This window comes from Coloeus monedula (assembly GCF_965178545.1).
Source record: "Coloeus monedula genome assembly, chromosome: 11".
Lineage (NCBI taxonomy): Eukaryota > Metazoa > Chordata > Aves > Passeriformes > Corvidae > Coloeus > Coloeus monedula.
The window spans coordinates 6908180-6934443 of NC_138791.1; the positions used below are offsets into that span (position 1 = coordinate 6908180).

A 26264-nucleotide genomic window follows, 5' to 3' on the forward strand; every position below is an offset into this window, starting at 1 on the left:
CTTGTGAAAGAAGGTTTTGCTGTGCTTACTGCCTGAAGTGCTTTGTTTATTCAAACACCTGCATGGACATTTTGGATCTTTCTTTGTTATGCCACTTTGTTTAACATTTCATGTAACAGTGACTTGCTTATGGGGACAGATTCTCAGCTGTTGCAAATGGTAGCTGAGCACCTGGCCTGCAAAAACCTGTCAATCTCCAACTTGGATGGGATTGATGGGCACAGAAACCAAACCAGCACTTCCCACTTCCCTGTATCTTCATGTTGGTGTTGAGGCAATACAGAGGCTGTGCAGAGAGACTGTTTCTAGCACTTCTCACTTTGCACCTGATTTGTAGACAAATCAGAAAATTCAGGGCCCGATTCTTAAGTCTCATTTATATCATCCTTTAGGCTACCAAAATAGTGAGATTTTCCTATTGGAATTTGGCAGTGTGGCCCTTCTGCCCTCAGTACTCTCAGTGCACAGACATTGACTTAAACTCTTCTCAACAAACCAAACCAAACCAACCAAACAAGCAAACCATCAAAACAGTGGAAGGTACACACCAGAATACCTTTAGAATGCTCTGTTTTTCTTTTGTTCTTGCTGTTTTACAGTAATTTCAGTGCATCTTCCACCTCTCTTATGTTTCGTACTATATGGTATTTCTATTGTATAGACCAGCAACATTAATTTACTCTTTTCTTGTTCCTGAGGTTTTCCTTTCATGCTTGCTTTGCAGACATGGAAGCAGTGCTCTCCCCTAGGAATTACTGCGAACTTTGGCTGTTCATCATTTCCTAACACTTTTTGACATAAGGTGTCTTCCCTCTGTATTTCAGTTGATTTGAAGATAAATGGTGATGACCCAGCTGAAAATGAGTTTTGTCTAAAAACCGTTAGCTACAATTGCTAACTACTCAGTGATCATTCACTGTATTTATAGTAATTCACTGTGTGGCAAATGTAATTGTCCCCTTTTTATTAGTAGTAATTTTCATCATGCTTTGAAGTACCATTTTCCCATTCCCAGTACTCCTGCCTGCTGCTCACACAGTATTTGCAGGCACATTTACTTTCTGGCATCCTGCCTTGATAATTCATAATGTCAGTAAAAGCAAAGAGTGGTCAGTGTGACCAGGATGTGATAGTTCCTACTTTCAGGAGAAGTTTGATGATACTTCTTGGAATCAGTGAGCTTGTTTACAGCACTTCAATTGAAAAGCACCTCCAAAGTGTTAGCAGAATATGTCTCAAAATGAAAAGTCACAGAATCTATCTCAGCTTAATTTTTTTACTGGGGTAGCATATTCTTTGTACAAACCTCCTCTACTTTGTATTCTGTAGTAAACTGTAAGCAATTACCTAGAATCATTGAAAACAAACAAACAAACAAAAGCCACCATTCACTCCGGAATTCTGTTTGCTTCCTTTTGGTGGGAGAGGAGGACTGGTGAAGTGTCTGACTTCATCTAAGACTCCTCAGATCTTCCAAGCTCTCAGCAGACCTGGAGGCATTCTTGCTGTAGGCCAGGAGATGCTGTGCTGGGCAATGCCTTGCTTGGTGCTGAGTCTAAGGCAGTTGTGTTTCCCCACAGCGAGCATGCCCACCAGCGAGACCGAGTCCGTGAACACGGAGAACGTCAGTGGGGAAGGGGAGAGCCCGGCGTGCTGTGGGAGTTTGTGGTGAGTGCACAGATGGTTGTCAAGTACCCATCTCAGCATTTCAAAGGGTCGTTCTTTCCCCACTCTTTATTTAGCCAAAAGAGCTTTGAAATAGTCAAGCGTTGTACGGCACTTGCAGGAGTTTGATATTAGACCAATTATTAGAGTATTAAAGCTCTAATTCTCAGATTAAAAAGATATTAAACAATTCAACTCAACTTGCTTTTCCTAAAAGCTTTTATAAAATATAATTATAAGAAAATAATGGAAATTTCTAATAACATGTAAAAACAAATATTTTCTGTTAGATTGTGTGTGACCTGGAGAATATGTATGTTTTAGACAATAACTGAATGTATGGGAGTATTTCTATAACCCGAGGTGTTCACTATTTATTTGCTCAGATTTTCGTGACTTCCAGGCAGCTTCTGCATGTTTATTCAAGGTTTATTTACTGAGTTTTAAAGGAGATTTCCTTTCTTTCACTAAGAAAATTTGTAAGGCTTTAGAAATGGTATTTCAGAGAATAAATAACAGACGAAAGAATTTCGGCATTCATTATGCATTTTGATAGAAGTTTGTTTTGTGTATATGTAATGCCAATGGTAAATTCTAAAGAAAATGAATTTGTTAATTACTTTTCCCCCATTCTTAAAAATGTATTTTCCTTTTCTTCTAGTCAAACCATCTCAAAATCCAAGTTCAGGTCAGTATTTTCCCCTTATAATCACATTCTAAGGTAAATGCAAAAGCTCGGTCCAGTTCTCACTCTTCTGGGCTGATCCTCGCTCCAGCTTCTGGAATGTTGCTCTGCAATGTCAGTACTGTGTGTTTGAGCACAAAGTAAGTCAGCCCATAACTTATCAAGGATATTGTTTTGACTTTAATGTCAAAATGCCTTTGGATCAAAATAGAAAATGCTTTTCTTTGCAAGCTCGCCTACCTGCTGCACTACAAGTCAAAATACAAGTTAATCTTTGGGAGCATGCCTTTACTTGTATCAATCTAATGGAGAAATTTACTGCTATTCTCCTTTTAATTTTTTTGTTTTATTTCTGTGGTCTGTTTACATATGCCTATGTTATTCATACACATTCATATGTGTACCAGTTAGCTGTACTTTATTGTCACTGGTTCTACACATCCTTTTTGGGAAAACAAAAAAATGGCCCCATTGGCTTCAGAAAGCTTGGAGTTATACAGTTTGAGCCTGCTTGTGAATCTTATAAGTAGAAATAACCCAACATTATTATTCTTGTCTCATGGAATTCAATGATAGGATGTTCTGTAAGTGTAAAAAAAATGTCAGTTTAACCTACCCAGGGAGTGAGCCATCCTGCTGATGGCCATGGGCACAGCCCTTGTAGCAGGGGATTGGCAAGATAAGAATGTTCTTGAATACCACGTTGATTTAGGTCAACACAGGATATTTTTCCTTTATATGGCTGGAATACTGCAAAGGTTTGAAACATCTTTGTACTGATACCTAAACCAGTATTAATTTCCATTATTGCAAGGACAAATTTAAGGTGCATAACGAAAACTCAGTTAATGCTTGAACACAGTTCCCAGAAGTGAAGCAGAGAAATCTAGTTTTATGAGTCCAAAGATATATCCTCACTTGTGAATCCAACACATAACTAGGCAGAGCCTCGACTTGTCACTCTTATTTATTTCACAGACATTTGCCCACTGACACAATTTCAGGGTACATCAGTAGAAATCTCTAGGAGTTACTGAGGAAGATTTCTGATGGCATAGGGTAGGTTTCTAAAAGATGACCTCAGCATTCCTATTCTGTTTAATCCTGCCAGAATTCTCTTTGTGGTTTAACTCAAAGCTTACATTTTCACACTGAATTTAATTTGAATTCTGAGTTGATTCATTGACTTTTCTTTATTGCTATTAAGTGTATGGGGCCTTGGAAAGATAGATATATTTTGCAACTCAATGAAATGTTAAATGCAGCTTAATCTAATTATGTCACAGGCAATTTGAGTCTCCAAATGTTGTGGTTTACATTTAGAAATCTATAAGGAAATATGAAAAAAAGGAATAACACGTTAGCAGTCCCTAATCTGCAACTGGTAATGATTTACACAGCTATTAAGTATTATACACATATTTATGAAAATACACCTGCTCACACATACACACTTACACTGTTTTCTACACAGAAGAAACTCCTTAAGTTCATGTGTTTTCCATATAATAATAAATATATTTTTATTTGAACTTTCAGTCGACGCTGGCGTCGCTGGAACCGATTTAACAGAAGAAAATGTAGGGCTGCAGTAAAATCTGTCACATTTTATTGGCTTGTTATTGTCTTGGTCTTTTTGAACACATTAACTATCTCATCAGAGCATTACAATCAACCTGACTGGCTGACCCAGATCCAAGGTACAGTCAAAAATTATTTGTCCTGGTCTTGACTATGGATAGTTGCGCTCTATCAGTGGCTACTTTTGTACTTTGCCATTTTGTTGTTTGCTGTCTGAAGGATATTCAGCCCAGCCAAAGGGAGATACAAGAAACAACTGAATGTGGTCTTTGATTTCCACAGCTGTAACACAGCTTGGTAATACAGACCTGACAATGCTAAATTGTAAATACCTGTACTTTTATCATGAAACCGTGCTTGAAAGATGAGGAGGAAGTGGGAACTGGCACAGCAGAGCTTGCTGTGGGCTGGTTGCTTAAGTTACAGTGTGGACTCAAGCTGTGAGCTGAGGAACCGTGAACTGCACAACAGATTGGAAAGATGAATAGTTTATAGCTGGCAGGAAGCTTTACCTCCTTGCATAACTTTTGCCACTTAAGCATCAACTACAGTCCAACATAAAAAAAGCAGTACTTCCTTTTTAAGCAAAAAGCTGCAAACTCATATAGAAAGTATAGTGCTAATATGTTAAAATAAAAATGGAATCTATGAGGCAATTCAGAATCTTTTTTCTTTAATATTTTGTTCCAGATATCGCAAATAAAGTTCTTCTGGCTTTATTCACCTGTGAAATGTTAGTAAAGATGTACAGCTTGGGCCTACAGGCTTATTTTGTTTCTCTCTTTAACCGCTTTGATTGCTTCGTTGTTTGTGGTGGCATTGTTGAAACCATTTTGGTGGAGTTGGAAATTATGTCACCCCTTGGAATTTCAGTGTTTCGCTGTGTTCGTCTCCTGCGTATTTTTAAAGTAACCAGGTAAGATTATCTGATACTGCTAATTCTAAGGATAGCTGAAGAGTGATCAGCAATTGTTTTGTAATACTTCATCATGCACTGCTCTTTTACTGTTTTGTTTGGGTTTTTTTTTGGTGTGTGTTAACACACGCATTTTAATTTATAGGCACTGGGCATCCCTGAGCAACTTGGTAGCATCCTTGTTAAACTCAATGAAGTCCATTGCTTCACTGTTGCTTCTGCTTTTCCTCTTCATCATAATCTTCTCGTTGCTTGGAATGCAGCTGTTTGGAGGCAAATTTAATTTTGATGAAACTCAAACAAAACGGAGCACCTTCGATAATTTTCCACAAGCCCTTTTAACTGTATTCCAGGTAACTTTCTTTCATCCCGTATGAGACATTTTACCTTTGATCAAAAAAACTGTTTAAGTGATCGTGTTGCCTGAAAATAAAATCATGAATACTATTTATTCAGTTTACTTTAAGTAGCATCCTGCTCATTAAATTCAGTACTCTGGTAATTTGCCCCATTTGGACCATTTGTTTCATATCTGATTTGATCTATCTATGCAACATAGCTGTCATGTTACTTCACAGAGTTAAATCTCCTTTGTCCATCAAACACATGGCTAGAAAAAGAGGTGGAGTGTTATTTTGATTGAATTATTTTCTTTATCTTCATTAGCTGTGTAAAAGTTCAGCTGCTCTCAAGCAAGAAAAAATAATAAGCCTTTAAAGAGTGCATATTTACATATGGGTCATATCACTCTAATATAAAAATAAGCATTGATTTCTTTAGAGACCAGGTTTTATTAAAATCTTCAGGCAAACTTGTCTGCTACTTGTGAAATGGCAGAGCCATACTTAGATTTTACTTTTCACTAATTTGTGATGTTTTCTTAGAATTTATTTTTCCCAATTTGGATACTGTAATTAGGCTATTTGGTTTCATCTTTCTCACCATTTTTATATTTGTCTTTGTACATTACCATAATATTTGTTTTCAGACATTGTAGGTGAGAGTTAAAAGTTGCAGAATTCACCTTGGTGTCAGCTTCCTGTCTCTTTGGTGGAAGTCTCATCTGGTGGCTTCCCAGAGCAAGCAGAAAATCTTTCCATTTAATTTTAAGATAAGGAGATATTAATGAGAAATTTCCTTATGGGGAAAAGTGTTCACATTTGACCTGATATTGCCCCTATAAAAAGTTAAGGCTCTACTTTCCAATTCAGCTGAGTTAGATTTTATTCAGATTTTAGGCTGTCTCATTTTCAAAGGAAAGGAGCTTCCTTCAGTTTTAGAAGACACTCAGGACCAACCAACCTGTTGGTGCTCACTAACAATGAAAATCAGCTGGATAAGTTCAGCTCTCCAAAAATGAATTTCAGAAAATGGCATGCATTTAATTTTCTTAAACAACCATTTAATTGCTTGGAAGGAGAGTCAGTATTACATGTTTTCACAGGTTGTAACTGATAATTTTTAAGAAATTAGAAATATAGGAAATGCCCCTATAGCCTGCATTGTAATACTCAGAATTTTTATTATAGTACAGATCTGTGGCCAGTATTAAAACAAAACAAAACAAAACAAAAAAAAAAAAAAAAGAAAAAGAAAAGAAAAAGGAACCTTAAAATATATACTGACTTGATTTTTAAGTGATGGACATAATGTGGCATTACTGAAACCAGGGCTCTTCACTTTGGCATGCCGAGATCAATAAAATTTCAATAAAATGTAATTTTTATTATTTTTGCCTTTGAAGTTCAGTGATATAAGTGCATAGCACAAAATGAAAACTATTAGAGTTAAACCCAAGCTTTCAGGAGATGTTTATTTAAATGGGAATTTTAAAACAATGCATGAAAAGAATATGGTATTGCTTTATGTATACAGAAGGTTAGCTATATTGTGTGGTCAGAGAAAATGTGTTTCTCTATTCACTTTTGATGCTGAGTTACTACTAATCTCCTAATATCTACTTCTTAGATCCTAACAGGTGAAGACTGGAATGCTGTCATGTATGATGGCATCATGGCTTACGGTGGTCCATCATCCTCAGGCATGATCGTCTGTATATATTTCATTATCCTCTTCATCTGTGGCAACTGTATCCTTTACACTCGCTGCAAACATCCCTGAGTGAGGCTGTGGTCCAGGGACACAAACAAGATCCCTCTGGGAGAGGGTGAATGGCCATGGGCAAGTGCTCTCTGCATGTGCTGAGTCCTTTAAAGAGACTTTTCCTTGTGCCCCGTTCCCTGAGGAGTGCAAGTCAGTGATCTCCAGGCTGTCTCCAGCCACCACCATGGCAGAAACCAGAGAATATTTTCTTTCTTCCTTCAGTGGGAGCATGGCCTTACTGTGCCTGCTGTTTGTCATCCCTGACAATGCAGGGCTGGAGCCTGGTCTGTGGGGCAGTGATGCCCCGTTCATCCCCCTGACGCTCGGGGCAGCCCTGTGAGTTCTGACACGGGCTGAGAGTGCAGCCAGGGATCCTCTGCACAGCAGGGACCAGGGCACAGACTGATGCAGCTGGGATAAAGTCTGCCTGAACCTTCCCCTTCCCTGCTTTCAGTGATCTGGAAATACTTCCTTGGCCCCATGCAGAAACAAACTACTGCCATTCTCAGAAGTCCTTTAAAGGTCAGAAGGTGATGAAAGGGCAAAACTTTTGTGTTTTCTGTACTCTATGGTATTTGTATCAGTATTTATGATTAACTGGTAGAGACTGAAGAACTGAATTTGATGTAGATTGTTGTAGACATGGAAGACAGTGCATTATAAAAATGAATTTTTCAAAATGCCCACACAGTCTCCACGTATAATAGACAGTTTCATATTTGAATTTGCTCAGGCTAGCATGAAGTTGAATTTCATTTATTTAAAAAAATACCTCAAGCATTCTGCTATTTTAAAGCCCGTGACCCTAATGGATCTCTGCTCACTTTACAGCCAGTATCAGTCTAGTCCATTAAATGGGTGTTATTTGCACTACACTCCAGCATCACAAACCTCCACGCTGTAGGTTGGGAACATGTGTTTTATATCTCTCACATTGTCAGTGTTTATGCTGATAATAAACCACACGAGTATGGTAAGGCGTAATGTCCTTAAAATGATTTGAAATAGATATCTTGCTAAATGTCTTCTTGGCCATTGCTGTGGATAACTTGGCAGATGCTGAAAGTCTAAATACAGCTCAGAAAGAAGAAGCTGAAGAAAAAGAAAGGAAAAAGAATGCGAGGTAAAATAGAAGGGCATGTTGAATAAGCAGGAGAGGGAAGGAGGAGAGTAATGAATTCTTCCATAAGGATTTTTTTTATATGAATGTCTTTACCATCTTCAAAATGTGCTGGACTGAGGAAAAAAATAAGAGGGTTTGTCTAGACACTACAATAGCAGACAAACAGTGTGATTTTAGATAAAAGTTAGGTAGTTATTGTGGTGAATTAAGAATATAATGATAAACCAACTGATATTTAAACATTGCAACTGTAGGATTTATTGTGCAATTAGCACAAGAATTTATCTGTTGTTGCCAGTGCACAGCTCCCTGTGGAATCAGTTCTCTAAGCCTTATATAGACAAGTAGAAAACCTTCTTTTGAAATCAGTGCAAGCCTGTTGAAGTCAATGAAAATTGTTTGTATGAGTCCAAGGGCACAGTTTATCCCTCTAGAAAGGAGTAATTATCATGTGTTGAATGTTTTAGGGATTAGTCTCTGGAATTATATTCAAAATCATAATCTTTTAAATGGATCATTGCATTCAAATGCAGTAGATTTTACTGCTCTGACACCTGCAGCTGTACAAAATATTTTAAATATTTTATTATAAGGCTTTCAAATTTTCATAGAATTGGTATCATTCACTTAAAATTGTCTGTCTTTACATGGCATGCTTTGTAACTGTTATTGTATTGTTTTGTAGAAAAGAGAGTCTGGAAAATAAAAAAAGTGAGAAGTCAGAAGGTGACCAAAAGAAGCCCAAGGATAGTAAGGTGTTTATCCTAAAACTTGTCTCTTTTCTAAGAAGCAATTTTACTAATTTTGCTAGGGAGTACTTTTCAAGACTACTGTGCATTGTACAATTCCTTTTTGAGCCCATCATCCCTACATTTTTTTTCCAGGAAAAGAAAACTTAGTCCTGATGCTTTGCATCCTCACAGCATCTCTTAATCCAGAAAAATCCTTTTGGTTCCAGGATATCCTGAGAAGGGAAGCTCTTAGAGAACAAAATAGTTAATGTCAGAAAAATGTGATTTTTTTTTTAGGATCCCTGTAGGTATTTTGCTTGATAAATGCAATGAGATTAGTAAATGATCAACTCTTAGTAGAATGTTCCAACATTCTTGGTAGCTTTTATCAAAGTGTGTTGGTTATATTCTCATTGTGATTTACACAGCCAGAAAAATGTGGATACTATTGAAAAATTATCATTGAAAAATAAGTAATAAACTGTCAGCTCTCCTCTGTTCTCAGAGTTACTCTGCTTCAGAAAACTCACTTCTCTGACTTCAGAGGCTTATTTGGTTTGCTTTCTATTGGACTTTGTACTGTGTGTTAAAATTTATTTTTCTTCCTGTGCATCCCTTTCACTGCTATAGGTGACAATTGGCGAATATGGAGAAGGAGAGGATGAGGATAAAGATCCCTATCCACCCTGTGATGTACCAGGTATGTGAATACTAGCTAGAAGACGAACACATTTGTTTGCTAAAATATCCTAAACTTGCTCCTGCTGAACATTGAATCCATTCCTTTGAAGTCAGTGAAGTCGTGCTCTGTTATCAGTGGATAAATGGGCCTGGAAGCTGCTAAGTATTATCTTTTCCTGCAGCTTCCTAGACAGTACAAGCAGCATTTGAGAGTTAATACTGTGAGCCTCAGCACTGTTGTGGTAACACTATCTGGATGGGAGAGCAAATTCTAAATTTCTCTAAAACGTTTGGCAAAAAAGGACATTCCAGGGCTGATGATGTTTGGTCAATTTTTTCTTGGCCCAGTGAATATACTTATGTAAAAATCAGTTCTGCTGGATTATCTGGATACATGTCACAGAAATCTGCCCTAAATTTTGAGCACACAGTGCTCACCCAGAGCTCAGCACTCAGCACAGGCATGGATGGACTGTTGGGGGCTGAGCTGAACTGGGGCTCCAGAGCTCCTCAGGGAGCTTGGGGAGTCCTCAGGTGCAGCTGCTCAGGACCAGCAAAGCCTGTTAATGCTCTCAGGGCACTTATGCACACACCCTGTATGTGGGTCACAAACAGTGACAACTGTTTGGATGTTCACATATTGGTTTATAGATTCTTAGAGTCATTCTATGAATATATATTTCCTATAAGCCAATGTGAAATCTAATACAAGCTATGCTTTTGTATCATTATGAAAAAAACCTCAATATCTTTTAGTTTATAGTAAAAAGAATGTTTAATTTTAAAGTAGGTGAAGATGAAGAAGATGAGGAGGATGAACCAGAGGTACCAGCAGGCCCACGTCCCCGTAGAATATCAGAACTCAACATGAAGGAGAAGATAACACCGATCCCTGAAGGGAGTGCCTTCTTCATTTTCAGCAGCACCAATCCGTAAATATAATTTTGAAAAATACTGGTTTCGGCATCAAGCAGTGAAGTAACAGACCTCCTTCCAGGGAGATCAGGAGTAGGAATCTAGTATCTTCAACAGAAAAGGGATTGGCTTTCCTCCTAAAATGTTCTGATTGACTTGGTAAATGAGAATAATATGAAAAAGATATTATTTTTCTTCCCACTGTTGAAGATAACAGCATTTTGTACATACAGTCTGAGTTCTCACATGCCTGGAAAATACCCTTTAAGGTGTATTATCTGTGTACTATATTAGTCATTGGATGTAAAAGATCTGAGAATCTTCTGCATGAGATAGGTTACTAGGGTTACTAGAAATTCTTCGTGGAGGAGAAACCAGAAAAAGAGAAAAGTAGGAGAAAGGTTGTATATATTCTGCTTAGGGTAACAGCATTTCCCAGATTCAAATAAACATCAAAGATAAAGACAAATTATTTCAAAAAATCAAGAACAGTAATAGTTGGATTTTGGGGAGCAATTGGAATCTTTCAACACTTAGCCTAACTCCAGAGCATTTGGAGTTCTACTCTGGTGAAGACACCAAGCTTGAGTAGTCAGTAAAAGTCCTTACTTAAGATTTATTTGGCATGGGAGAATGCTGCCTTTCAGTGGTAGAGGCCACCACAAGTTTAAAAGATGATCAAGATAAAATTTTTTTGGGTGTGTATCTCATTCATTGCATGGATTATCTGAAGCTCTTCAGAGTTTGCAAACTGGAAAAAGAGCTCCTTGAACTAGTAATTTTCATATGCTGAATGCAAAATCATTAGGTTTGTTGAACACTTCAAATTGCTTTCAGCTTCAACTAACACTATGTATTCTTGGTCTAAAATGGCCTACTTGCATAAATAAGATATGCCACACTCCAATCATGTACTTAATTTCAGGAGAAAAAATTTTAGCCAAGAACCTTCTGGGTCTTCAGCAGAATTTAGACAACTTCAGTGTTAGTCAGTTATGAACCTGATCCTGCCTTTTTGTCAGTTTAATCCCAGATCTGCTCTGTATTTGTGATTACCTTGGGCTCAGTGACTCTAAGCATATGCACAGTTACACTTCATGTCATGTGGCTGAAGCCTGACAGCTCTGGAGCCTTCAACACCCACTTGTCCTGTAATTCTGTAAGGAAATCTTCATGGAGATTCTGATTTGAGTCCTAAGTAGCACAATGAGATCTGCAGCCTAAGTTGCATCTCACAAGATAAGTAATTTTGGCAACTTTAGTAAGGATGAAATCAAACAGGGGATCTGGAATGACTTATTGTCTAGCCTTGGTCCCTCTGACATTGTCTGTATGTGCACAGTGGTACAAACCCTGGAACTTGTGGTGTTCATAACCCACTGGAAACCAACCCCTCCCAGATTGCTTTAAGTGCATCTTCACTATGGGTGATTTGGATTTCGAATTTATTTACATTCTTAGGAATCAGACCGATGGCTTCAGCATTTTCATTGCTTCTGACTGCTGATTGTTGCTCTGTTCCATCAGTGTTGGCAGAGTAACAGAAAACATGTTGTATATTAACCATCTGCTGAATTCCGTGTGCAAAGATGGTGTATTTTTGTATCTTCTCTTTAGAATTCGAGTGGGATGCCACAGACTTATCAATCACCACATCTTCACCAATCTCATCCTTGTCTTCATCATGCTGAGCAGTGTTTCCTTAGCAGCAGAAGATCCAATTCGCAGCCACTCTTTTCGAAATAATGTAAGCCTTTCATTTTTATGTCTGAAGATAAATACACCCTCACAGGATACAATCCTTTGGGCCTAGTGCCTGGTTTTTAATTTTCATGTTAAGAAACATTCCTTTTCCAAGCTATACATTTATATTCCTTTTGCTCTAAGAAGCATAAATCTTTAAAGACAATTAATTTTATTGATGGAACATCATCAGTATTAGAATTGTTTATTATTTACATGATGCTTTTTCTGTGACTATAAATATATCAGGATAAAATATTCTCAAGCTGAATATAAGTAATATCTATAATTTTCATATTTTTTCCTACTTTGCAGCTCGAGTACCTGATGTGCAATTCCTGAATCACTCTTACTGCCTCACAGTGTTTGATGCTGATTTAAAAATGCTAGTTAAAATTATCACTGTTTATCATGCTTGGAATAGACTCTGATCTGTCCTCCCTGCATTGACTGTATTATATGGTTTTGGGGCACTTGGAATATCCCTCTGTTAGTGAGTGTTGGGACTCATAAGGGTGTTACCTCTTCTCTCAGAGAGTCTCATGTGGCCAGTCTGGGGTGTTTGAGTTATCCCTACGTTGGACCCAAAGATATTTGGATTCCTGACTGGCCACATCAGAAACTAAACAAGTCTCACTTTTTTCTAAACTCACATGTAAGAGGAAGATCAGAACATGCCCAGCTCTTCCCTTGATTCAGAGAAAAATGCCATTTCAGCCTCAAAAAACCATTAATTTAAATAATGTCTCTATTAATAAAATTGTAGTTTATGTGGGGACTAAACACCTGTGTTCTCCCAGAACAAATTCGTGAATCCCCCATTTTAAATTCTTAGTCCAGTGGATTACCTGTTACTCAAATGCACAATTATTAGACAGAGAAACAAAAAGAAATCTCCTCTTGTGACCACGGATTTTGTTAGTCTTGTTGCACTTGTATCAGTTGTGTAGCAAGACTCATGTTATTGTGAGTTGTGTTTGCTTTAGATTAGGTAGGAAATAGCTGAGATGGTGCAACTTGGTAGTAGTCCATGGGGACTTTGGGGATGCTTTGACAGAACTTTCAGGCCTCTCCTGTTCTAGCTACAAAATGATCTGTAGAGATTGTCATGGAGTTAGAGAAACTCTGTTACATCTTGCAGGAAAGGTGGGCCTGAGGAGGCTGTAGAGGTTGTACCTCTCTAGTTCTTGCTGGTGTTGGTGCAAGCTCTGAAAGTCTTGTTTTGGCTGTTGGCACTCTCTGAACATTTTTCCAGAAACTTTAGTAAAAACCAGAAAGCAAAAACTTTCTCCAGAGGTAAAAAGAGGCCAAAGCACAAAGACACTCTTCATGCACTATTCAGCAGAGCAGTGTGCTTCCCATAGCTGTAAAGCTGGACCAATGTAATCCTATAAATAAATCACACTAATGGGTAGGAAAAAGAGAGCTGGTGGAGAATACTGAAATTGTTATTATAGAAACAGCTTCAAGGGCTGATAATTGTATTTGTAACTAGAGGAGCATTAGGAAAATGTAAGTGGAGAGTGGTGGTAACTGAAAAGATTATTTCTGTTTGGGACACAGACAAAATGTGTGAGGGATTTCAGGAGGGCATTGCCCTCTTGCTGTAAGTATTCTCATGTGCCCCAGGCCTGCATCGTTTTCCTTTTACTGCCTTGAGTGTTCATGTTCCTTCCTTCAGATCGGCAACAGAATGAAAGTTTACAAACTGGAATGCCTTTAAATATTTTATTTTAGGTCTAGAGTGAATTGGTGGCTGATCAATCTTTGTTGAATGGCTTTAATATTTGCCTGTTTTTTCAGCCACACCAAGGGACAGAAGGACGTGATGATCAGTGGAATATGGGGGAAAAATGATTTCCTTTTATTTGATCTAGCATGACTATTTTCTTTGTGTGTTGTCTCATTGTTTTATTTCTCCTTCCCACTTGGTTAGTTGCTGAACCTCAGGCAAGATGTTTCTGTGCACAGCTGTTGGCTAGGTGGATTGCTGCATCCTTGAGGCTAAACTCTTACCCTCCTGCAGTTCACTGAATTAGGTGTTAGTGATGTGGCCACAACTCTGGGTGGTACTGAGATACCTGCTCGTGTGCCTGTCGAGAGCAATCAATCCCACAGCCACAATCCTCTTAGAAATTTTGTATCACTGTGCAACTCTTGTGGGTTCTTTTAAATTTCCTATAAATAAATACCTGCTGTATCTTCCCACTTCAAGGAAAAAGTGTTGTGGTGTTGATTTTAAGTGATTAGTTATTAATTAATTTGTTTTGTGACACTCTAGAGAAGCCTATACAGGAACAGTACAATGTAGCAGAATGTGGAATGATCTGCAGTCTAGAAGCATCCACTGATATTTTATTTTGTGATGCAATACTTTGGCAAAAACCTCAGACATTAGTAAAAAGTATTTATTCTTTGTTTAAGATTCTGGGTCTCTGATAAAGACTGACGAAAGTACCTGTGAAAGCTGGTAGAGGGAATTGAAAGAAATTGTTGCCTATTGGGTCCTGTCAATTGTTGAGGGGTGAAATCTAATACCTGAGCACAGTGGCATCCTTTAAATTTTTAAGCAAATAAAAATGGTTGCACAATAGCTGGAATTTTAAACTACTTTGTGTAAATTCTCCATCTATCTACTAAGATTAATTCAGGTGTTGTTGTGTATGTGGTCTAAGTTGTAAAAATTATTAAGAGATGGATTTCTTACTGTGGCACGTATTATACCTTGCAGATACTTGGTTACTTTGACTATGCTTTCACAGCCATCTTTACTGTTGAAATCCTGTTAAAGGTAATGCATTGTTAATTGATCCTTGTTAGCTCAAAAGCAGCTTTAGCAATAATGTTTGTAACTTTTTGTTTACCTTCCAGATCCTAGGGTATGCAGATTATGTCTTCACTAGTATGTTTACATTTGAGATCATTTTGAAGGTAACAGGTTTTTAAAGGAAGCTTGTTTAAAAGGATTTTCCTTGTGTGTCACCTGCCAAGAAAAGGCACTTGAAGTGTTCTTCGCCTTTTCTCAGCGATCAAAGCTAAACTTTTTTAAACTAGAGGATTTTTTTATTTGACAGTTCCTCATAGTTTTGATTGGTTATTTTTTTACCATTGGGTGCATGAAGAAGCTGGTTTTTTATCATTACATCAGTTTAATAATTCATTTTTTACCCTTTTTAAACTTACAGTTGTCAGAAAAGGGAAAAATAAATCACTGCGCATGAGCTTTTCCTTCTCCTTGCTCTGGCATTTCCAAAAGAGATAATCAGTCTTATAAGGAGGGAGCATGTAATTTCTCATTTATTTTGCTGAACTATATCCACGGAGCTAAAATAGTAGATAACTATTTTCTTGCAATAGGACTTGCAAGATCTCTTGCATTTATCTATCTATACACTAAGATACTTTGCATTTATCTTGGGCATACATTTAAATTCACAGACAGGCATAATTATGCTTGCTTAAATGTATTACCCATGCATGAGCCAAGAATTGGCATTTTAATGTATAGTTTGTGTACTGATTATTAAGAATATCTATTGGGGTTACTCAGATTTTCAATGTACAAGACTTACTCTGGTAAAGAAGCCAAATAACTGAAAATTGCATTCACATGAAACAAAATGCTGAACAAGGAAATTAAAATTTTCATTGGAAATTGGCAAAATATTTTTTCAGAGATTTATACATGATTCATAAGTGTTTCATGCTGTGCTTATTCTCACCACAAGTTTTTGGTTGAGTAATCCTGATTTATACAGTTAAAAATTGCTGGCACACTAAGAATCTGTACATAAACTATGCATTTCCAGTTGAGGATTAAGCTTAACAAAATCTCTTCTCCCAGCTTTTGCTCATATTGCTGTGCATAGTCTTCACAATGCAATTTGATTAATACTAATTGGTGCAATATTTGGGCTGTTTACAAGATAAGCTGTACTGTAAGTAATAGACTATTTTTATGCTTGAATTTTCTCCCAGGCTTAATGTTTATCCCCTTATTTCACATTTTCAGCAGTGAGAAGCTTGCTATGGAATTGATTATTCTTGTTTGTAGCATGCTAAAATAAATATCCAGGGTTTTTGTTGCTAGAGAAAGGCCAGACTAAAGGAGAGAACAAAGCATTGAAAAGAGCTGTAGCATTAGATCAGCCTAGTTCCCAACTCTGAATTTGAGAAGCCATAAACATATGTTACCATTATACCTGTGGCAGAAGAGAGTCAGTAGACTTCCACATGCTCTGAGCAGCAGGTTCTCCAGTTCCTGCAGTTCCATTTGTGTTTTTCTAGGAGACAGAGGAATTATGAAGAGTGGCATAAAGAGGCATAACTGGGTGTGTTAAGAAAAGCAGCATTCCTGAAAACTGCGAAAGGTTTTGGCGCTGAGCAATTTAAGAAGGGAAGCAGGAAACTCTAGAGCTTGGGCTGCTGAAATCTGGCATTGTAAAATATTACAAGGAAACAAGAAGCCACATCACAGCCAAAAATTTGGATGCTTCTGACTCTGGTTTCTCCAGGAAGCTCTTCAGAGCATTCACATGTAAAGGAAAATAAGCTGCACCATAGAAATGTAGTGAACAGTCAGGGTGTGACATAGACACAGTGCCTGCTTTACTAACATGTCTCAGACTCTGGCTTTGCTTGCTTATGGCTGGGGCCCTCCATGTCCTCTGCTGTCCTTCCCACAGTATCTGAGTTGTACAGGAAGAGTGTGTTCTGCAAGGAGAAAATTCAAAACTAGACCTGCAGTAACAATAGAATTCCTTAATTTCCAGGCAAAAAATGTATGAAACTGAAATTAGGATAACCAGAGGCAATATTATCACCTGTAGCAAAGGAAATTGTACAAAAACCAAGCATTAAACCAGAATAACTCTCAGCACGTAGGGAGTCTCCTTGTGCTCTGTCTTACTGCTCTCAAACAAGGATTCCCACATCACACAGTGCTGAATGTATGGATGAGGATATGAATAACAGAAGAGCTGCAACATCAGCTTAAAGCATTTAAGAATTCTCTTATGTAATCCCTACATGACACTGAAATCCTGTTTGGATAACTTGGGAAAGGTAAAAACATAAGAGCAAAGGTCAGGGTAGAGATTTGTGCTTTCAACTTCCCCCCACTGTGCTAATCCCACACCATTTAAACTTGCTTGAGAGAGTTCTAGCAAATGCTTCCACTAGGATTTTGTGGTGATTGAAGTATGAGTGAAGATGGGGAAATATGTACCTCACCTGTGCTTTTAGGTCAGTTATTGACCTAATTTTTGTGGGAGTCTTACATGAAACTTTATGTGCTGCTCATAACATACTACAGTGTAAATGGGTAGATGTAGGTAGATGCTAGCTTGATATTCAGGTTTATTTTAGTGTTCAACTTCCACTGATTCTAATGAGTTTAGATGTACTCTGTCCAGCTGTAAGTGAAAGAGCTAGGAATTTAATGGAAATTTTGTAATATAACTATGTTATATCTCTTACGCTGTGGCATAAGTTAAAGCTTTAGCATTTTTACTCTTCTAGCTTTGAGGAATATTTAGTATTTTGATCACCACAAAAGAGGGCTTAACCATGAGAATAAGGAGAGGAGAACTTCCAAAAAAATGCATCTTTCCTTTGCATATGTACATCCTTTACTGGTGGTGATGGTTTGTCATGCAGAAGGCCTGGAAATGTCTGCACACTGGATAGGGATGCAGTGCACTGAGATGCCAATTGCCTGTGGCTCTGTCCTACACTGGGGAACTGTCTTGAAAGCTGTAGTAATCTGCTGTGAGGGGAAATGAAATAAAATCTCTTCACTACACCTTGAGGAACAGAATAGAAAGTAAAGGGATTATAATGCACAGTCAGTATCAGATATTTTCTAGATGGCGTCGATTTTTCTTACCTGTGGAAAACAAGGAATAGCTCAGTATTCAGGCTCTTTAGGAGGATCTTGAGGCTGAAGAAATTAGAATTCATGTGACTGAGCTGACCACAAGGTATTTTTCAGAGGTATCCTTATTTTTGTTATGAGTTTTTAGTTTCAGTATTTCAGACTTAATTCATAACTATGGAAAGATTTATGCAATATTCTCTTCAGCTGGTGAGTCTGCATCTAAGGGTTTAAGTGGACTCCTCTGTGCATTTTTAGACTGGTACTTACTTACAGTTATGGTAGGGGGTCTAATTAATGGATTTAGGAGTCAAATTCAGCTTTGTGATACCCAAAACCATCTGCCCAGGTGCTGGCTGCAGCCATAATTAATATAGCCTCTATCACCGGCTCCTAATGAAAGTGATGCACACAAGATCCACTTTGTAAGATTTTTTCATCTAAATATAGGGACAGAAACCAAAAAATTTAGAGGAAGTCCAAAAGGAAGAGCAATGTTTGGTATTCCCCACAGAACAGCAAGATTTAGTGACCTTTGATTACACATAATACGAAACATGTATCAGTTGTTCCAGGTTATTCCAAGATACCCATTCATGTCTCCCATAAGCCAAAGCTGAATAGCCTTGTGGTGCTGCCTTGGGACAGCCTTGTCCTGCTTCTGTACCAGCTTTGACCCTCAGGTGTTTGCAGTACATTCTCAGCTCCTTCAATTCTTAAGATAGTATGAATTATTAGGAGTCAGAATCTGGACCCTACAGTTTAGCAAACATGGAAATCTTAAGTGTTGTTTTTGTAGCAAATTTTTTAACAAAAGCCAAATTAATTCGGTGTAATCATCTCAGCCTCATCTGTTCTTACACAAAAGAAAACATTTGTTGACATCAGAAACAGTTAGCATATTTGTTGATGTTGTTGAGTCGATTTTTTCTGATTTAAATGAGAGATTTAATGTACATTGAGGGATTGTTTTATATATCAAAGGATTTTAGAAAGCGAGATAGTATTGTATGCATTCACACTCTAGGCAAGTGTCTTGTAAACAGCCTAAATGTGATTTTGAATAAATTGAAATATAGACTAAGTGTGTAACAATTCTATTTTTAGATGACAGCTTTTGGAGCATTCCTTCATAAAGGGTCCTTCTGCAGGAATTATTTTAATTTGCTGGATTTGCTGGTTGTGGGCGTTTCTCTGGTATCTTTTGGGATTCAGTAAGTACTATACTTATAATGTGAATGATTTATTTTTGCTCTGGGGTTTTCTACCGAAATCAGTGTTTCAGCTCCTTTTGTTCCCCCACGGTGTGTGGGTGTGCAGTGTCAGTGCTCAGGGATGGGGCTGGCAAGAGGCAGTGATTTGCATGGAGAGTGTTGTAATTCAGTACTAATATGGGCTGGAAACAAATTACTACTTCCCACTATTACCAAGAGAATGAGGAGGAGCACCGTGACACTGTATGGTATAACAGGTATTTCCTGGAGCTTCAGGAGGTTTATATCCCTTCTCTCGAGCTGTTATCACATCTACAATCTAATTTTATGACCTTGGTCTTTCAGTATTGACCTGTGGGGATATAGAACTAGACAGTGTTCGAAGGGGGAGAAGTTGTACCTTAAGCAGGACTGCAAGTGGTAATGGTGAGGTTTGTTTTGCTTTTTTGGGGTTGGACTAAACACAATAAAAGAGTCTAAAGGTGGTTATTGATTCACTGTGTGGTTTTCCCCTATTAAATATCATCTGTGACAGCCTTGATGACTTAAAGAGAACAGGGGAGGGTTTCAGGCAGCTGCTCCCCACTGAACTCTGCTGGTACCAGAATACCTATTGCACAAGCTTTCAGTTTCACAGGGTGTTCTTTGAAATACTGTGCACTAGTTCCTCAAAATGCAGTCCTAGCTACTTAAACAGAGGGAATGGAAGTCATTTGAGATCTTTTGATCTTGGGTTAGCTGGAAATTGAAGGATTCATTGATTTACAGGACTTACACAGTGTCTTCAAAAGAGCTTGTCAACACCGAAAAATTCTTTGGGGACTATTTTGCTACATTATAGTCTTAGATGAGCTTCTAAACTGTTAATTCCAAATTTGCTCCAGAAATCAAATGACTTTTATGGCGTTCATGAGATCGATACTATTTTCTAATATTAATAAAGAATCAATAAAGAGTAAAAGTATTGTATATATATATCTTGAGAGTTCTGGTTGGAGGTTTTTTTAAAAAATTTCATGATTAAGGAATTCTCAAGGATATTGTTATTCTGTAATGCAATCTGTTACCTTAACAGTAACGGTATAATTTTTTTTTTTCTCCTAGATCAAGTGCTATTTCAGTCGTGAAGATTCTCAGAGTTTTAAGAGTCTTGAGGCCTCTAAGGGCAATAAACAGAGCAAAAGGACTTAAGGTGTTTATTTTTATTTTTAAAATTATATTTCTGTTGGCTTGATGCTTCAGTCCTGCCTCAGGTTAAAAATTCTTGCTCAAGAAAAATTGTCTACAGAAGTCCACAGAGCAAAGACAGAAATCAGTTCCTGATTCTTAAACATATCTGTTCTTAACCAGCCCAGGCTCTGCCCACAGTTACAGCACTTTGTGTGTGGAGGAACTGCCACTGAGAGCAGATTTGGACTGTGATGAACCAACATGTCAGTGCATTTAAGTTGTTTATGCATAGTGCTTGTGTAGTTTTTAGCCAGTTGATGTTGATGGGTCTATGTCAACAGACTTACAGACAAATTTAGAAAACAAGTCCAATTACAGTATTAGATATAATACTGGCAACACAAAAATCGTAATTTTAAAAAAGAATATGGAAATAGATTTTTGTGGTGTGTAGTCCATGACAAATTGCATTGAAACATATTTTTTTCTTTCATTCCAGCACGTTGTTCAATGTGTCTTTGTGGCTATTAGAACTATTGGTAATATCATGATTGTTACAACTCTGCTGCAATTCATGTTTGCTTGTATTGGGGTGCAGCTGTTCAAGGTAAGACACTCTCAGAACTTACAGTGCATCAAGAAAAGCAAAGCTGAATTGAATTCTTGGTGGCTTGCTGCTGGAACTGGGCTGGTCCCATCCTGAGCCAATTGAAGTATAAAAGCATGTATTTTGCATATTCTGCATTTTATCATTGCTTTTTGTTTTTATATGTAGGGAAAATTCTACAAGTGCACTGATGAGGCAAAACAGAACCCCGAGGAATGCCGGTGAGGAGACCTTTGGTCTAAGAATGTGACACATTTTGTTCTGAATAACTTGAACTGTGTATGGGCAGGCACATGTCAGGCCATTTAGGGTTGTGCAAATCAGAATTGTTATCTTAAATCCACCAGAAAACACAGGTTAGCAAGGAAATAAAACAGACATGAGGGGGAATAAAAGAAAGAGCTTTGAATAGTGCATTGAGTAACTCTTGAGGTTAGCTCAGTATTTCACTAATGACAGTCTCTTTCCCACAGAGGAATATACATCGTTTATAAGGATGGAGATGTCGATAGTCCCATGGTCAAAGAGAGGGTCTGGCAAAACAGTGATTTCAACTTTGATAATGTTCTGTCTGCTATGATGGCCCTTTTTACAGTCTCCACCTTTGAAGGCTGGCCAGCGTGAGTGGGTTCTCCATGTTTTCACAGCGTTGTTACGAGAGTTGCTTTTTCCAGAACAATTCACTATCATTTACCAGACATTTTTGGGCAGTAAAGCAGTTTTAAGTGGTGGTGTAAAGAGGGAGGAAGTAAAAAACACATTATCCTGAATCTGTGCACTTATCCCATGTTTCAGGAAAAGTAAGAGAAGGTGAGCTTTTAATATTGTTTGATTCCCAGTCTTGCTACTTTTACTATAAGGACCTAGTCCTCAGCTCTAATGGAAGCTCTAATTTTAGATGCTTATCCATTAACGGTCCTTAAACAATGTTAATTTGAAAGTTTTAGGCCTTCAAGTAAACCTTTTACTGAAAAATCAGGCAGTAGTACACTCATAGAGAAACCTAGAAAGAGCTAACTGCCACTCACTAATTCCCTAAATGAGAAAATTTTATTTGGATAAATAATAAATAAATGAAAATGACAACCATTGGGTCATTATCTTAATTCTTTCAGAAAAAAAGAATATAGCAATGTGTGCTGTGGTTCTTCTGGTTTCTATATTCTTGAAAGCACTATCAATAAGTAAAGGAGGATAAAAGTGAACATCAGACCATTTCTGAAACCTGTCCTCTGAGTCTGCATATTTTAATATTTTCTTATTTTAATGGTAATAAAGATAAAATTTTGTTGGTTTTTTTTTTTTTTTCAGGCTGCTATACAAAGCCATTGATTCAAATGGCGAGAATGTAGGACCTGTATACAACTATAGAGTGGAGATCTCCATTTTTTTCATCATTTATATCATCATTATTGCTTTCTTTATGATGAACATATTTGTTGGTTTTGTGATTGTCACATTCCAAGAACAGGGAGAACAAGAGTACAAGAACTGTGAACTGGACAAAAATCAGGTTAAAAGAATAATGAATTCTTAAGTTTTAGAAGTAGCCTTTTTTGTTTATGCATGAAGAACTTCCTTTCTACTTTGGGGCAGAAGAGGGCACCAGACACATAGCTTAGTATTTATTTATTTGAGTTTTTTACTGTCTGGGTATTTATTTAACTGGGTATTGAGGTTGTTGTACATTCCTCTTTCTGTGAGCTCAATCCATCAGTCTTTCTGTTGTGAAAGGTGGTCCACTAAGCTTGTTGGCTTCTTAGCATATTGCTTTTTGGTGTCACATTAATAAGAATACAGCACTTGCCAGGTTATCCTGAGGCAGAGATAGGTTTTACACTAAGAACTGGAAAACAGTTTTTGTGTTCTGAATAGAGTGAAAGTGTTCAAAGTTCAGGTGTTCAAAATGTTTCACTTCTCACCCCCATTAATTTAGAAATTAATGGGGGATATTCAGATTAAAATTACAAAAATCTGTCGCTATTTACTGTTTAATCCTTTGGCTGAGAAACTCATAACTCACAATTTTCCAGGTATTCTTAGCTGACTGTAACACACTTCATGAGCATGAGACTGTAGCCAGGATTCTTTCTGCACCATGTATCCTGTCAGTCAGGGCCTGTAAGAATTCCTCCAGAGACAAGTGGGAGGCCCAGCCCTGAAGATTTGGGGTGCTAATAGATTATGAGATTAATCCATGATGTTCCTACATATGTGATTTTGCTGGGCAATTTAAGTGAGCTGTTAGAAGTAAGACCACCTCAGTATTTATTTTGCTGACTCTATGGTTTTATGCTAAGCAGGCCCATTGGTAGTTGAAAAGGGAGTAAAGACATGGTTTATAGATGACTATATGTACTATACCTGTATGTTCTATAATATATTTGTGTAAAAAGGCAAAACCCTCCAGAATTTCCATGAGCATTATTTGATTTTTGCATGTGACTGAGCAGTGTATATGGTTAGACATGGTTAGATACAGTTGTAAATAATCAAGTGAGGATTGGTGAGCTGCTCGTGCACTTTATTAACACTTAATAATAAAAAGGCCCTACATCAAGTAGCTAGACTGGTATTGAGAGTTATATTTAATAATTTGCACTTTGGTTAACTGCTGAGTTACAGTCTAACAATTTTTGCTGTATTTGCTTTTCAGCGTCAGTGTGTAGAGTATGCCTTGAAGGCACGTCCTCTCCGTAGATATATTCCAAAAAATCCTTATCAGTACAAGTTCTGGTATGTGGTGAATTCTACTGGATTTGAGTACATCATGTTTGTCCTCATCATGCTGAACACCCTTTGCTTGGCTATGCAGGTAGGAAAACCAGAAACTCTCTTGAAGCTGTTGGCATAAATTGCAGGGAAGGATATGATGCCTTTAATTTATGGCAACCTGTATTTTTCATGGAGTGGAATTTTAAAGAAAGCACTTCTGATCACAGTACTTTTCTGTGACAATTGCTAATTGACTCTTTCTTTCCCTAGTATTTCAGATTTTGATAAGAAAAAGAATGGTTTGGATTCAGTTTATAAAACCATTCTGCTTTTTTCATTAAACTTGCATGCACTGTGTCCTCTGAAAAATACACCTCCTACACACTGTGTTATTTTGTGACTACCATACTTCAGGCTTTCTAAGCAGGTGTGACACAAGCCTGGGTAATTTTAAAACCTTGCATATAAAACTTGGGAAAATGTTGTCGTCTAATTCTCCTCTTTTGAGGGAACCATTTTCCTCTCACAACCATCTCTCTGGAGATTCCCTTAGGATGTCGAAGAATGACAATTCCGTTCTGCTCAGTGCCTAAACAGAATAGACTTAAACAGTTCCATGCTTGACCAGGGATATTCAGCTAATCTTCCACATATATAGATGTGCTTCATAAATTTTACTAGAAAATGTTTTCCTATGCTGTGTTTTTGTCTTAAGCTGCCTTGCTTTCACTTAATATTTTGAAGCCTTTACTTTTGTAAGTATTTTTTTTTTTCATTCACAGCACTATGGACAGTCTAAACTATTTAATGATGCTATGGACATTATGAATATGGTTTTCACGGGAGTGTTCACTGTTGAAATGGTTTTGAAACTGATTGCATTCAAACCCAAGGTAAGTTGAAGATATGCTTTAATTAGGTCATCACCACAGGAATTAAGTATAATGAGTTTCACACTTGCTGTATATTATTCAATGAACAAAAAGAACCAACATTTCCCACCTTTATCTATCAGAGAAATTATAATAAAGTGTAACTCCGGGAAATGAAGTGCAGGTATCAAAAAAAAAAAAAATCTTACAAAGTGGTTGAAGAGATCTAGAATACTTTGAGGTAATGAAAATGTCCCTTTCTAAATCAGATATATCATTTCCTGTTACAAGCATTACCATGTCTCCTGTTCTGGGTACTACGTTCATTATTTCACACTAATTTAATCTCCAGTAAAGACCTGTATCCTGTATCATTTCCTATTCTAAAATGCAAAATAATTTCTTTACTTTATAAAATATAGCCAAGTATTACAAACATACATATAAATAATTTACATATTCAATAGCCTTTTTAGATTTTTATGTTTTCAGTTATATATACATAATATTTGTTCGAAGGCCTCACACTGAGTGGTTGATTCCTTGTCTTAAAGGGACACTGTCAATATGAATGATGCAGACACATTTTCAAAAGTAGATTTGCAAGAGAAAGTGATAACTACAATTGAAAAAAAGATAAAATTATCCTGTTTTTTGTTCAGTTCTCATACTGTATTTATGAAGTGCAGAAGTTAATGATGGAAAAATAGACTAAATTTGTTTCCAGTACAACAAGATTAACGTTTATTGTGGGCTATGTAAATAAGTAAATGTGTTCACTTGCTATACATGGAATTTGAAAAAAGCCAGATGAGCCACTTGAAGTTTACTGATCTCACCATCCAGGACTGGTACTTTTCATTTGCCATTGCCCTTCTTTTAAAGCAACCAGGATATCTGCCTGTGGAGCTGGCTGTGAGCTGTGCCCTTTGCTGGTGTGAAGCAGCCCTGGCTGACTGCAGCTCTGCAGGCAGCCCTGTTCCTGCTCTGACCCAGGGAGTTCTGTGCTCACAGCACAGCTGCCCAGGGCTCAGGCTGCAGCAGCAGTACAGCAGCTTTCCAGATTTTCAGAACTATTTATTCAGCTTGCATTTAGTGCTGAGCTTGGCTGTACAGCTTCAGCTACTTGGTTTAAAGCCAGCTCATATTTGTCTGCCGAAGTGAACAAATTATCCATCACTTGAGATCTGGTGTTGAGATGTGAACTGTGGAGTTCTGGGTGAATGTTTACCCACTCTCCCCTAGTCTCGCTCTGCACTGTCCAGTCCATTGTACATTTCTAATGAATTTATTTGTATTTTTGTGTCAGCTATCTTATTTAAATGCTAAGGGTTTCACATGAAAAATAGCACAATATGAGGCCCCAGAGGAGATAGCTCAGCTGTGTGGACCACAGTGTCATGAGTATGCTGGTTGTGTTTCCTGATCTGTATTTCCTGTTCTATATCCTTGTTTTGCACAGAGGACTTTGCTGCATTTTTTCATCTGCTTTTTGAAAGAAGGTTGTGAATCCTTGTATGGTTCTCCATGCACTTGTGACTGTAGTCAGAAATAGCAGCTAATGCAAAACACAGTGGTCTGATCATGAGTGTACAAATCACAGTGCTCCATTTGTACTGTGGGCTTCCTACTCGTTAGCAAATGCAATGTCTTAACACTGGTCTCTAA

The 26264-nt window shown here is 37.5% G+C and overlaps 1 protein-coding gene across 1 annotated transcript in view; it reads left to right on the forward strand.

The window, feature by feature from the left end:
* CACNA1D (calcium voltage-gated channel subunit alpha1 D) overlaps positions 1-26264 on the forward strand; it is a gene marked incomplete at both ends in the record, with an annotated part of 169678 nt that overhangs the window by 98337 nt on the left and 45077 nt on the right. The window contains 20 exons of the mRNA XM_082289118.1: positions 1581-1668; positions 2327-2353; positions 3890-4050; positions 4622-4847; positions 4993-5200; positions 6816-6936; positions 7959-8073; positions 8759-8828; positions 9435-9504; positions 10273-10417; positions 12018-12147; positions 14875-14934; positions 19126-19232; positions 20337-20424; positions 20902-21009; positions 21178-21230; positions 21483-21629; positions 22321-22522; positions 23666-23824; positions 24507-24617. Of these exons, the coding sequence (XP_082145244.1) occupies positions 1581-1668; positions 2327-2353; positions 3890-4050; positions 4622-4847; positions 4993-5200; positions 6816-6936; positions 7959-8073; positions 8759-8828; positions 9435-9504; positions 10273-10417; positions 12018-12147; positions 14875-14934; positions 19126-19232; positions 20337-20424; positions 20902-21009; positions 21178-21230; positions 21483-21629; positions 22321-22522; positions 23666-23824; positions 24507-24617 (2396 nt within the window). The remainder of the gene's footprint in view (positions 1-1580; positions 1669-2326; positions 2354-3889; positions 4051-4621; positions 4848-4992; positions 5201-6815; positions 6937-7958; positions 8074-8758; positions 8829-9434; positions 9505-10272; positions 10418-12017; positions 12148-14874; positions 14935-19125; positions 19233-20336; positions 20425-20901; positions 21010-21177; positions 21231-21482; positions 21630-22320; positions 22523-23665; positions 23825-24506; positions 24618-26264) is intronic.